Genomic DNA, 14,486 nt, shown 5'->3' with positions numbered 1-14,486 from the left:
TTTCCCAAGTCTTTCCAGTTCTCTTATTGCTCACTGCTAATAATTCATCAGATGGTTCTTACCAGCAAAACGAATCCTCTAATACATCGCTTCATCACCGAGCTAACGATAAAACTTGAATATGCATTGGCGGAATCATAACTGTTTTTTGGTCCATTTTTAGGGCGAATAATGAAAATGTTGTGAAATTTTTTGCATCGTGTCGCTCGGGAAATCATTAGAATACATAAAGTCGATGTGACTCTAGCACTAAGCCGGATTTTAATTGGATCTGGCTACCAGTCAGAGTCACTTCTGCCTAAAGCCACCGGTTTGATTGATTTGTGCTATTTGAGTAGGAACCGAAATACTAAAGCAATTTGCCACTGAGTCACTTTAACTCACTGGCTTTCCTTTTTAGTTTTTACATGTTTTTATGGTCAGATCAATGATGTTCACTAGTTGGTATCCCTTAGCACTAGCTCAAAACCATATATTTCCATTGAATGGATAAATGCCTTAAACATGGTCATTAAAGGAGATTTCTTGGTAAAAAATCAACTATTCAGTAATAACTAAATCAGAACATTCAGAGACACCCAGACATCCTACGTCCATAAAAACTCCCATTTCCTTTTAAAAAAATCACAAATAAATTTATTATTTCACAAATGAAAAAAAAAAATAAGAAGAAAATGAGAAAATTTATTCATAAACTGATTATTTTATGTTCACAATTTTCAATTACATTTTTCCATTATAATTCATTTGCTTCAACAGTCAGTGATAATAAAGAACGAACTCGAAAAAGTAAAATGAGGAGGGAAAACAAAAAAAAAATGAAAAAATTGAAAATAGAAGAAAATGTCACCACCCTCCCCTGCATCTAACTGTAAAGTATAAAGAAAAAGAAGTGTTGAAAATTAATTGATTTAGTCTCTGCAAAAAGCATCGGCAAAATGGATTTTTTTTTCTATTTTTCAATTCATTCTTTAAATAATTATATTGTATGTTCTCGCTCTGTGCTCGTCAGCTATTTCTCTCTTTTTTTTTGTGTGCTACTTCTTCTTCATCCTCATTTTCTCCTTGTCTCGCCGTTTTTGAATGTGCACGTAATTAGAATTCTTAGTTTGGGTGGAAAATGAATGCGGATGAAGAACTTAAAAAAGGGAATGAAAGGTCGCTTCAGTTTCAGCAATTGCTTCATCAGTTTTCTTTCATTCACTTTGTGTATGGCTTGTATAAGACATTGCTAACATTCATTTTATGTTTGAAAAATAAAAAAAATTTTAATTAGATTTTTTTTTCTTCTCGTCTGTGCTCGAAGATGAATTTCTTTTCCGTCATTTGAGAACTAATGACATTATGAGGGTGTGGACACTGTGGAATGATTTGGTGCTGAGATGTTTTTGAATTGATTTTGTCTTGAGATTGAGATTTTGTTGAGATGAATTATGATTTTTGGATGGGATTGAGATTTATGGCTATTTTTGAGGCACTGGATTGATTTAGGATCAATTGTTTATTTTACCATCCTCTTACTAGTCAGGTACTCACTTTCTGTTGCTTTCTTTGACCATGGTGAGTTCGGAGATCCTGGAAATTGGATAGGTTGTAAATCATACCATTCCTATCCTGATTGTGGTGATCCAACTCTTCAGACAGGATTTTGATTGCCTTTAAATCCTTCTATCGGTCAGGTACTGACTTGTGGTGATCCAAACGTTCAGACAGCTTTTATGAAAGCTTTTATCAGTCAGATACTCAATTATGAAGCCTGAATTGCTCAAAATTGAATCAATAGTCTCTAAAAACCATTACTGTGACACCACAGAATGACATAAATCCCTAAAAAACCTAAAATTAGGACTTAGTGCCAGTTTATGGTCGACTATACCAATATTTACCTATATATCGGCCAAACTTGTCCTTTTTCATCACAACATCCATCAAAACAGAAACCCAGCTACACCTCCTGTCACTCAATGAATAATAATCCTCAGAAAAACCAATCAATGTATATAATAATATATATTTTCCTTATATTTGAATGAAAATTCATTAAAAACACAAATGAGCATGCTACAAAATCTCATTAATTAATGTCCATTGCTTTAGCGTTGGAACTAGATCGTTAATTAAATTTGACACAATTATAAAAAAAAAGTTCATAAGATAGTCGAGAAGTTGTGCGGGGTGGCAGGGGTGGCGAGATGTGATCTAATGAAATCACAAAAATGAGCGAGAAAGATGAAAGCTGATTGACTTATGAATAGAAAATTAAATGAAATAAGATGAAAATCTCCTTAATGAACAATCTTGCGCATTTTTTAATTTTCGTTCCTTTTTATGTTATTAAATTATCACTTTGTGATTTAGCTTCAAGGCATAACTTGCACAAAATAAGATTTTATTATACCTTAATACCGTCCTTAATTAAACATAAATAAACAAATTTTTTTCTCTGATTTTTATCATTTACAGAAGGACCACATACTGCTAGATCCAACAGGAAGCGATATAAGTAATTGTATATCAAAAGCAAAAAGTCAGGTAAATTAACCTCAATATTTATTAAGCTAAAGCATGGAATGAAAGAAGGAAGTAGAATTTATGAGAAAAAGAAGGGTAAATTTTTATTTGCAAAGCAGATGCAAGGTGATGGAAATTAGCATTCAGTGAATGTCTAGGAAGTATGAAAATTAAGAATCTGGAGTAAATTAGGATTTATTTTTAGTAAGCTCAGAATGTGTGTCAGAAGAATTGTTGGGAGTAAGATGACAAGAAGGATTAAACTCTTTTGGATGCTTGGTTGTCTTGCATCTACATTTTTCCCGGGTTTGTCCAAAATGAAGGTCTGCAGTCTTGTCGAACTATAAAACACAGTCGAAAATTGAACAGCGACACATCTAAAATGCAAGAAATTAAGGCCTGAGGTTCTTGGTTGAAACTTACATTTATTCCTGATTTATTAGTATTTATAATACATTTTTCACAATGCTAATGATAGTTTAATGAATAAGGGTTCGCCTAGCCATCGCACTCATATTTAGTTTTATCTACACCAACCTAGACTAACCTAGACCAACTTAAACCAACCTAGACTAACCTAAACTAACCTAGACCACATAGTGAGCTCCAAATCACTTAAAAAAACACATAAAATCTATTAAAATCCACAAAAAGTTACCTCACCTTGCAAAATAAAAATTTCATCCTTCTCAATAATTTCTTCATCATTTTTTTTTTTTTATTAAGGTCACAGAGGTCTATCTGCTCTGTACTCTACAAAAAATTGAATCAAAATAAGCATGAAATAAAAATTTTTACAATTTCAATATTTCAGACATTTGACTGCAGAAATCATATACGAGTGATACAATCTATGGACAATGGTAATCGCTTATACATTTGCGGAACAAATGCTCATAATCCAAAAGATTATGTAATTTATGTAAGTCCTATCTATCTCTTATCCTTTATTTTTATATTATGCCATAATTTCATTGTTTTATTCTATTTAGGAATACAAGAAGCACAAAAGTCCTCCTTCTTCATCCTTTTACTGCATTCAATTCTTTGTCTTTTGAGTCAAAAAAAAACTTTCTCATATCCATTTGGTCGTCTTACATTAATTTCTTGTCCCCAAAGTTCCTCAACTGGAACTTTTATTTATTTGTACTAATAAAAAATTATTTTTTTTTTTTTATATCCCTCGACCCTCCTTCGCTTCCTTTAACTTTTTTCATATTTTCTTACCATATTTTTTCCGTTTCTAGCTGCCTTCAGTACTCTTTGGCATCGCAATTAATCAAAAAAAAAAAAAAAAATTATGAAAAGACTCCAAGGAACGAGTAAAATTGGCTGCAGTTATTTCATTCCTTTTCCCCTCATTGCTGCTGTAATTAAAGGCGATTAAAGTGAAAAATGAAAAACTTCTTTTCCGGTTTTGGCCTCTTCTTCTTATTATCCTTGTCTTGCATTTTTATTTCCACACTAATTATCAAAGTTTGTACAAAATTAAAAAATTTTTTTTTGTTGCCATTTTATTTCTCCCTCATTGCTGTTTGGCTTTTGGAAAGCGACCACATTTACGGAGTGGAAAAATGTCTACAAATCTGTTGGACATTTGTTGACTTTAGTTATTTCCCGTTGCAATTTTCTTGCCCCTTTCTCTTCCCTTCCTTTATGTGCTGATGAATTATTGTTATTATTATGCGCTGTGAAAATATTTTTTAGCTTCGCAAAGAAGGAATTGGAATTGATTGTAAAATAAAAGGGGGTGAAAGAAGGCATAAGAAGAAGGAGGACATGAAGATATTTATGTAAAACAATAAAAGGTGCTCAAAGGGCTTATGTGGAATTTAAAATCAAATTTTCTTTTTCTTTCGCAGTCAAATCTTACACATTTACCGAGATCGGAGTTTGTTCCTGGTATCGGTGCGGGAATTGGAAAATGTCCATATGATCCGGAAGATAATTCGACAGCAATTTATGTTGAGAATGGAAATCCTGGCAGTTTTCCGGCAATGGTAAGATTATTTCAAGTGTATCAAAGTGCTTAACATATAGGAGATATCGTCTATACATATACACGTAAGACATTTATTGGGAGATGGCTTGAAATTTGGTAGTAGAAGTGATAGCTTGAAGTAGATTTTGTAGTCGAGTCAAATCAAGAAGTCGAGTCGAAGTCGAGTCGAAGTCTAAAAATATCAAATTAAATCGAAATTCGACCTGGTTTGAGTCAGAAATCGAAGTCGACTCGCATTCTGTGTGGAAAAAGTGAACTCAAGTCTACCCGACTCCACACAATATTCAAGTCGACTTCGAGCTCTGGTATGAGTCATTAAAATCGACATTAAGAAGGTGAGGTGCCGATTTGTAGCTGCATTTGAATAATATACTGGTAGTGCTGTCATTAGACTGGCATCCCGGTGTCATTATTGTGTTTTTTGCTATCCAGAATCGCACTGAACCTTACTATAAATAATTTTTCATAAATATTGATCAAATCATGCAGAAAATCACAAATCTACATGTTAATGTGCACCATAAATCCATATTGAGACTAATTCTATTAAATGATGATTTTCCCTTAAGAATACGGGCTCGGTTCTTACTCGAATTCAATACTAAGAGTTTCCGATACCAAGACCAAGACTTCTAGGTCTCGAAATTTGTCGAGAATTTGGATGATTTCTTATGGTTTCGGTATTCATCTTAGTCTTATTCCCTGTGTCAGTCTCGAAAACTCAACGAAACAAAGGCTACAGGCAATCAAATATTCGGCCAAGAACTCAGGCCTGCGGACAAAAGATGACAGTCCTACAATTAGAAAATGGCATGTCTGCTGCCTTGAACGAACCATAGAAAATTCAATAAAACCACCCCAAAAATTCAGTGCCATCTCCCCAATAATCAACATTATACACACAGCATTGTATCAAAGTTCAACTGTCTCAACTTATCTTAAAATGCCATAGATATCAATACAGAATGTGTCCTTTTTCATTTCCTCTCAAATTATGGTCATAAGCAGCATACTTTATCTCGTTTTATGAAAAGTAGATAATAATAAAAAAAAACTATTCTTCTTCAAAGCAAGACTGGACAACAATTTTGAAGCCAATTTTCCGCAGAGATTATAAAAATAAGAAGAAGTGACAACAAAAAAAAAAAAAAAAAAGTTTCTCATGCAGCCAATTGAAAAAAATAAGGAAAAATAAGTTGCATATTCTATTCTCCATAATATACATAGAATAAGAAACTGTCAGTACTGTTGTGCACAACAGCCATAGCAAGAAATTCCTTAAACTTTTTTTTCTTTTGAAATATTTTCAGGTTGAATAAACATTTTCATGCTGAGTGTGTCTATATGCATGAACATTCTGCTTTATAGATATATATAAAAGACATTCCAATAAATAATAAAATTATGGTATAGAACGACAATTGTGATAAGTGCCAATGCTAGTTGCTAGCTTTTTTTTTTGCTTGCTTGCTGCTTCAAATTGAAAGTTGGTGAAAATTGAATTTTTTTATCTCTATGGTGCTTCAGAAAGGAAGTCTATTCTATGGAGAATAATAATATCAACATAATAAGATAAAATTTCATATTTTCTTATTATTAATATCAAAAAGCTTTCAGATTTTTTAGAACAACAAAACAGATGCTGTTTTGAGGGGGGATTATGGGGATGTTAGGTAGCTTTAGGGGCATGCTTAAGTGGCCGTCAAGTGACCCCTTTTGTTACTGTAAAGGAGAATTTTGAATTCTAACATGACTCTTGATTCAGGCTTGATTTTATAAGATCCGGCCTAAGACTAGAGTCAAATCTGCTTAAGGCTGTATTATTGGACACTTCTGCGTCATGTGCTTTCCAGGTTTAGAGACACAATTTCCAAATTAGAGTCTCAACTTTCTTAATGCCTTATTTAATCAATTTTGAATCATGACCTGAAGATTCTGTCTGAATCTGACTCTACCGCTAGCTACAGCTTACCAATACCCAATCCAAATCAACACACTATTACCATATCCCACCATCAGCGTGACTCAACATCCAATTCAATCCCATTTCGGTTCAAATAGAAGAAATAAAAATTCAATCAATATCAAAATGCTTTTGAAATCTATTTGTTTTATGCTTTTCATCTCGCACGCCAAATAGCACTAAAAAAAGTACTTCGTCACTGCTTTTGCTGTTTCATTTAAAAGGAAAATCAGCAAGCAGCTTTGTGGATCATAGAGAAAAAATTGTCGAGGAGGAGTGGAAAGTTTTAGGAGAAATTTTTGCAAATTGTTTTGTAATTTTATGTGATTCTTCTGTGAAGATAATGCTTTCATTAGAAAATGGGACTCTCGACATGTTTTATTGTTGATTCCTTCCTAGAAATTATAATGTTTGAGTTTTTAGAAGGAAATATGTCTTTGGGGATTGAAATGTGGTGAGAATTTATGCAAGATAAATATTTGTCTAAATTATTCGGAAGTAGGTTCGTGGGAGATTTGGATTTAATATTGGGTGGAGCAGAGTTGGGCGGTCTACAATATGGCAGTGACTCACGTGGATTTCGGGGAGTCTGGACTTAAAAAAACTGGAATCGAGATACAAAAAAACTGGAGTCCAGACACAAAAAGTGTCGAAATAATATTGAATTTCGGCTAAATTAGGAGTTCCAGTTGAAGTGCTTCTTTGGACTTTTGGAGCTCAGACTTCTAAAGTTCAGCCAACTCCGGATTCGACTAAATTCAAGTCAACCATTTTCATACAGAATCTGAGTCGAATTTAAGGTTTGCTCAGAATTTACGACCAAAATTGACAAGATGAAGCTCTTCGAGATCACAATTAGATCTAGAGTTACGAGGCAAATCAGACGATAAAGCTCCTTAATCTGCATCCTTAAGATGATCGCATCCCTAAATCGAATTCTTATCAATATACGCAAATCCATGCATTTAGAATGAAATTTAGGATTTATTCTACATTTTAAATAGATTTAGACAAGATTTAGATCCAAAATATCCCCAAAACAGTCACAAAATCCCCCAAAACAGTCACAAACTCCCCAAAAATCATTCTTCAATCTCAAAGAAGAAAAAGTCAAATTCCCAAAAGAATCTGAAAAATTTCACCTTATTGGATCATTGAACAAGACGATGAGAAGCACAAAAACAAATTTCATGGTATTTTCTTGGCTTTACTTCTTAAGAAGTGAGTGCAAAAAAGAAGAGGAAAAGAAAATTGTTTTGTTTATGAGTTTGCGATACATAAAAAGTGCTTTATATATATATATATATATATTTTTGACTTTCATTCTGTATATGTGTAGACGTGAATCTATTGAAAAGTAATGTCTTCTCCTATAAAAGCACAAAAAAGTTATAAAATTTACTTGATATTGGATTTTATATATATATTTTCTCATTTTTTTCCATGATTTTCCATCCAAAATAACAACAACAGTACTCAGGTACAAATGCTGAATTTACAAAAGCTGATGCCGTCATTTTCCGCTCAGACATCTATAACATGACATCGGGAAAGAAGGAATACAACTTTAAGCGAACTTTAAAATATGATTCGAAATGGCTTGATAGTAAGTATTAAGTATTATTATGTTCTTTATGTTCATGCGATTTTCAATTTTCCTCCTAGTTCTGAACGTAGAGTAGAGGAAAATTTTTTTTATTATCTTTGGTGCTGTCTGAATCAGAAATTGAAGTTGTATGAGAATTTTCATGGAATGGTATTTATTTTATGAATGTTTTATGAAATGATGTGTTGTGTAGGGCTTTTGAGGCTCAGTTGTTTGGGGAAATGAAAATTTGTGTATAAAATTTGAAGTATTTTTTGTGTCAGAAAAATGCTGGTGTTTAGGATGCACAAATTTTCTGTTTGAAGGATATTCCATTTGAAGGTAAAGTTTGTGAATTGTTTGAGGTACCATGACTCTTTACAGGCTAAATAGATTAATTAACCTTAGTAGACAAAGATCGAGGTCTGTATGGAGCAAGCAGAGTAAGTTGAAGCCAGTGACTCGCTTTAAAACAGAGTAAGTTGAGAGTAATGCTTGCTAGCATCCTTAACTAGTATATTTAAGCAATTTCAGCTTTCTAGAACATGATTCTTGCTTTAAAGAGTAAGGCTCTTAATTTTAGACATTAAATGTCTCCATGACGATGAACCTCATAGCAGACTTTCTTTCCAATTTGCCTTTTTGCCAATTTTCAGTGTTTCGTTGCTAAATTACTGAGGAAATGCAACTTTTTGGTCAATTTGCCTTTATTTGTCAGGTTTTTTTACTTTACATGCCTGGTTTCTCATCAAGAAAGGTACATTGCATGTAAAAGTCAATTAAAAATGTAGTTAAGCCGGCTTAGATCTGATTTAGAGCTGGACTTAATCGAATTCTATAAATCAGTCTGAAGCAGCGTTTTTTAAACTTTAATGTGCGCAAATTATGCCACAACACACCTAGTTTATAAGCCAGAACCCGAACTGCGCATGGAATGCGATTCGAAGCATTTCCAACAAATTTTGACGGCGAACAGAGTTGAGATAGCACTGGGCTAAAGACACTATTACCCATTTCCATCATCTACCTCTTCTGTGTTGTATTCCCTTAAAAGCTCAACAACATAGAAAATCCATCGAATTTCAATGAATCCGATGTCTTATAAAATAGAACCTTCCCTAGATGTTAATCCCAAATTTTCTTAAGCTCCTCCAATGAAAAGAAGCGAAGATGAATTTGAAAATATGCTGATAAAAAATAAGAAATAGGAAGCATATACAGCACAGAGAACTTTTTGCAGCAACATCATGAGTGATAAATCTGTGATCTGTGAAAATTCAATTTTCATTGACTGGCATTGACTTGACATCAACAATAATATTCGCGCATACAACGGCAAAGTCATCAGGCAAGAAGCTTCGAATTTCATTCCTCAATATTTTGCATTTGAATGAAAATTCAATTTCAAAAAAAAAAAGTTTTCCGTATCTTTTCCTACCATTTTGTGGATGTGAAATCAAATCATACAGATATGAGTGCAACATATACATAATCTCAATTTTTTTTAAGCTTTTTCCTCTACCATCATGCAACCGTGCATTTATATTCCTTTTTTTCATTTTACGCCGTCACATTCATGCACAGGAATAACAGTGTAAGCCTTTTGGTGTTCAAAAAAGCGGAAACGAATCGACAAAAAGTGTGGAAATTAATTTTCCTCTTGTGCATTCACCAAGCGAATATTACAACACATTACAGTAAATTCTATGGATTCATGAATACACAAAAAGCAAACGCGAAGATGAGATGAGAATGAAAATTGTGAAAAATTACATACCGTCAAAGTTGGTGTTAATCATTTTTTTTTTGCGCTCTCGCTCTTTCCTTTTTCCTCTTTATCCTGCAAACCTCTCAAAGGACGCATTTACACATATTTTTTGCAGGAAGAGGCACTTCATGTCTTTGACTGCTTTTTCACTCCGTTTTTTGAAACTTGAAACCGTAAAAGGATTTTTTTTATGTTGTTGCTGATGTGCTTGTGGATGTATTTATGATGAGTATGTGAAGTTTTTAATTTAAGGATGGATGTGTGGATATTATGTTCTGGAACGATGTAGATTTATTTAAATTATGAGGTACTGCTGGGCAACATGAGCTTTAGGTAGTCGAAAGTTGAGTCTTTTTCCACACTAGGTTCTCTAGATTGATCAAGACATCCATAAAAATTCTCTTGTAGTCTTGACCCTACCAGTCTCGACTCAGTCATGATTCTCAGTGTCTCTCAGTCCTCCAAGTCCTCAGTCGTCTCAGTCCTTTCAGTCCTCTCCGTCCTCTTAGTCCTCTCAGTCCTCTCAGTCCTCTCAGTCCTCTCAGTCCTCTCAATTCTCTCAGTCTTCTCAGTCCTCTTAGTCCTCTTAGTCCTCTCAATCCTATCAATCCTCTCAGTCCTTTCAGTTCTCCCAGGGTTCTCAGTCCGCTCAGTCCTCTCAGTCCTCTCAGTCCTCTCAATTCTCTCAGTCTTCTCAGTCCTCTTAGTCCTCTTAGTCCTCTCAATCCTATCAATCCTCTCAGTCCTTTCAGTTCTCCCAGGGTTCTCAGTCCGCTCAGTCCTCTCAGTCCTCTAAGTCCTCTCAGTCCTACCAATCCACCCATTTCTCTTAATCCTCTCAGTCCTCTCAATCATCTCAATCCTTGGAGTTCTCTCAGCCTTCGTAGTTCTCTCAGTTCTTTCAATCCTCTCAATCCTTTCAGTCCTCCGAGTCCTCTCGGTCCTCTCAGTCAGCTTATCAAAGACTAATCATCCAATCAAACTAATAATTTAATTATTTTTTTCTTTAATTCACAGAACCAAATTTTGTCGGATCATTTGACATCGGCGAATATGTTTATTTCTTCTTCCGCGAAACATCTGTCGAGTACATAAATTGCGGTAAGGCTGTATATTCACGTGTTGCACGTGTCTGCAAGAACGACATTGGCGGAAAGAACATTTTAAGTCAAAACTTTGCAACCTACTTAAAGGCTCGCCTCAACTGCAGCATATCAGGCGAATTTCCATTTTATTTCAACGAAATTCAATCAGTTTATCAAATACCGTCAGATAAGACAAAATTCTATGCCACATTCACAACAAGTACGAATGGTTTGGTCGGATCAGCCGTTTGCAGTTTTGACATTGCGGAAATTCATTCCGCATTCAATGGTAAGCTTTCAATTAACATTTGATGATGTGCTGCTTCATTTCGAGAATGTTGCAGGCCTTTTCATTATGCTTCTTACACTGCCTGACTATGGACTTTTTCATTTGGGAACATTTTACTTTATAATTTTTTAATAAGAACATCTACGCTTCCCTACAATTCCATCAACATCATTTGCATACATGCCTGTAATTTTTATGCAATTTTACTCACTTCCTCATCGTCTGTTTATTAATGCAAGCTTTTTACTGCTGCTATTAGTCTTGTTAATTTAATGCTGTCACTTCCACAATATTCTACACTCCATTTCTGTTTATTTATTTTTTTTTGTCAGCATCGTCTTCATTCCTCACTTAATTATTAAATGAACAGACTGAAAATGAATGTTACAATTTCATATTAAATTCACAACAAGTAGCACCGCTGATGCAGTTTTTTGTAATGATATTCAGTCATGAATAATTTTATTATTATGCAGTTTCGCTTTTTTTGAGCAGTTCCTTTTTGCTTCAAAATTAAAATTAATTTTGATGAGAAAAGATAGGAAGTGACATTATGGAAGTGCGATAATAGAATGAAGTGGAATTGATAGGGATGGTAAGTGACATGGTGGGGATTTATGGTGTGTGAAAGAAGGTTGAAACATTTAGAATTGGTTTATTTTGGGACTTTATGGCTTTTATGCCTTGAATTTTATGAGAATCAGGAGTTCTGACTAAAGTTTCTTGAGAAGTCTCGATCTCGAGAATTTGCCCAGAAAGTCTTGGTTTTGTATCATCATGAACCCTTAGTTTTGACTAATCGTGGCCACTTACTGTACTTACTGTACTTACTGTACTTACTGTACTTACTGTACTTACTGTACTTACTGTACTTACTGTACTTACTGTACTTACTGTACTTACTGTACTTACTGTACATTCCTTGGGATTGTCTAGATTCTACTGTACTTTGCAGTTCTGACTTACTGGACTGGTACTTACTCTAGCTTACTGCTTAGGCATGTAATGCTCTGACTTTTAATGACTTACTTCTATGTACTACTGAACTTAGTGTATTCCGAGGTTTTCTGATGTCTAGCTATGATTTGCTTATGTACTTAGGAAGGGCATTCAAGTGTCGAGAAAGTGACAGACTCTCGCTCTTTAATCTATTTTCCTCACAAAACTTGGGCACTAATTTTAAATGTATAACATTCCAGTCTGCCTTATTTTAATTCATAAATTCATATGAAATTCAACATATTTGCTCATTACGTACTTACTGTACACATTCCGAATACATTTACACAGCAAATTTATTCACCAGACTGAGATACATATCAATCTCATAAAAAACAGTCCTATTCATTTACTGATGTCTGCTCTTCACACCTTAAGTTCTTTCAATTTGCTTCCATTTTCACCATTCATCAAGTATAAAAGAGCATGAAAAGAAAGCTTCACTGCATTATGAAATAATTCAATGAAAAATAAAAGTAATAATTTCATAATTACACTGCTGGAACAATGAAAAGTTTCCTATGCCACCCCACCTCCTGCTTGCCACCATTCATCATTGTAAAGCACATTCAATAATTTTATCGACAATTTGAAAAATGAAACGAAAGAAAACGGAAGTCTTGCAAAAAGTATTGACAGTTTTTTCAATTAAATTCGAAAAGGGAGAGGAAAAAGCAAAAATGAAAAGTTTACTTCTGCATGTCATAAAAATTGTGAGAGACGAGGAGGAAATGAAGGAAATTTACTAACACTTTTCTTTTTTGTTATTTCTTAGGAAAATTCAAGGAACAAGCAAACTCAAATGCTGCATGGTTGCCTGTATTAAATGCAAGAGTTCCAGAACCTCGTCCCGGCACATGTGTTACTGACACATCCAGCTTACCCGATAATGTTCTCAACTTTATACGATCACATCCGTTGATGGACAAGGCTGTAAATCATGAACATAATAATCCAGTATTTTATAAACGCGACCTTGTGTTCACAAAGTTGGTTGTTGACAAGTAAGTGCTTTAACATTTTTTTTTTGTTCTTTTTTTTGTAACAAGTCAATCAACTGCTGTACTGTGTTTATGAGACAGGCTTGGAAGCTGCGTGGGATGATCAAGAAAGTTATTGTACTTGATAAAAAAGCTCAAATTTTGAGATGCTGTTGACATTTTTGAAATTAGATGTTTTGAAAATGTCTTCTTTGGTTGACGGTGACTCGATTGATGTTGATTTTGGGGCAGTCATGCTGTTAATTATGATATAATTTGAATGGTTTAGTTGGAAATTTAATTTTGGTGGGTAGGATGTGTTTGATTCTCGAATTTTGGTTGAGGTTGAATTAGACTCGGATTTTGGATGGAAGAGTCACTAAGAACTTTAATAACTTTTTCAAAACTTAATGTGCTTTTGAGTTCGTTTTGTACAAAAATACGTTAGAACTAGATTATTTACTGGACATTAGAGCCGTAAGTAATACAGTGCATATCTTAAAAAATTGCATTTTGATACTACTTTTTATAAGACGGGTATATATTGTCACACTTGGAGTCACTATTTGAGTCAATTTGACTTCAAATCCATGCTTAATTACTTCACTGGTCGTACTCCGTAGAAATGGTTAAATAAATCACGTTTTAACTATTTAAAGAAATATAGCATACGATTATGGCTAGTTATATCGGTTTCTTGTCCATTCAGGACAGATCAATGGTGGCTTCATGTTAGAAGAAAGAAAATTTAGAAACAACTGGTTTTCGGTCATTTTTCAATAAAAGTGCTTATGAGGTTATAAATCACATGTATTCAATTTGTGACAAAAATATTATGTCTCTAAAAGTAGCTTCCGTTTTAGCTGTCATTTCCAATTAAGGGTTCATAAATAACGTCCAAGTCGCAAATTGCTGTCTCTATTGACATCATTACTCAAAAAGTTATCAAACGGCTTTACAACTTTGAACCGGTTTTTGAATTTAAACCGATTGAACCGGTTCAAAGTAGCATCAATGAAAGCATCCATGTCAATTCCAACAATATATAACATGTCTATACTATCTGTTATAGTTTAACATCATAAGTTGATAATGCAATTGCGACATTTTGCCCGAGAATCAATTGCGGATTTTGTATGGAAGAGTCCAAGTGCAAAAATAAGCTGGAACTCTAAACTACATTAGATTGTCAACAGCGTATTATTGTCCACTTGGAGTCTATTTGAGTCAATTTGACTTCATATCCATACTTAATTACTTAACTATACGTCCATGAGTTCGAGAGGTCAAAACAGACGTTAAAA

General features: G+C 34.0%; 1 protein-coding gene across 4 annotated transcripts in view; it reads left to right on the top strand.

Moving 5' to 3' along the window:
• Sema2a (Semaphorin 2a) overlaps nt 1-14,486 on the top strand; it is a 115,919-nt gene that overhangs the window by 71,537 nt on the left and 29,896 nt on the right. For all 4 annotated transcript variants that reach the window (XM_070644592.1, XM_070644584.1, XM_070644571.1 and 1 more), the window contains 6 exons: nt 2,464-2,532; nt 3,326-3,433; nt 4,374-4,511; nt 7,950-8,082; nt 10,847-11,203; nt 12,978-13,206. In XM_070644592.1, coding sequence (XP_070500693.1) covers nt 2,464-2,532; nt 3,326-3,433; nt 4,374-4,511; nt 7,950-8,082; nt 10,847-11,203; nt 12,978-13,206 — 1,034 coding nt within the window. The remainder of the gene's footprint in view (nt 1-2,463; nt 2,533-3,325; nt 3,434-4,373; nt 4,512-7,949; nt 8,083-10,846; nt 11,204-12,977; nt 13,207-14,486) is intronic.

This window comes from Chironomus tepperi, unplaced genomic scaffold (assembly GCF_022539635.2).
Source record: "Chironomus tepperi strain 1889 unplaced genomic scaffold, CSIRO-AGI_Ctep_v1 contig_31, whole genome shotgun sequence".
Classification (NCBI taxonomy): domain Eukaryota; kingdom Metazoa; phylum Arthropoda; class Insecta; order Diptera; family Chironomidae; genus Chironomus; species Chironomus tepperi.
The sequence above is the reverse complement of the archived record's forward strand: the minus strand, read 5'-3'. Positions and strand labels throughout refer to the sequence as shown.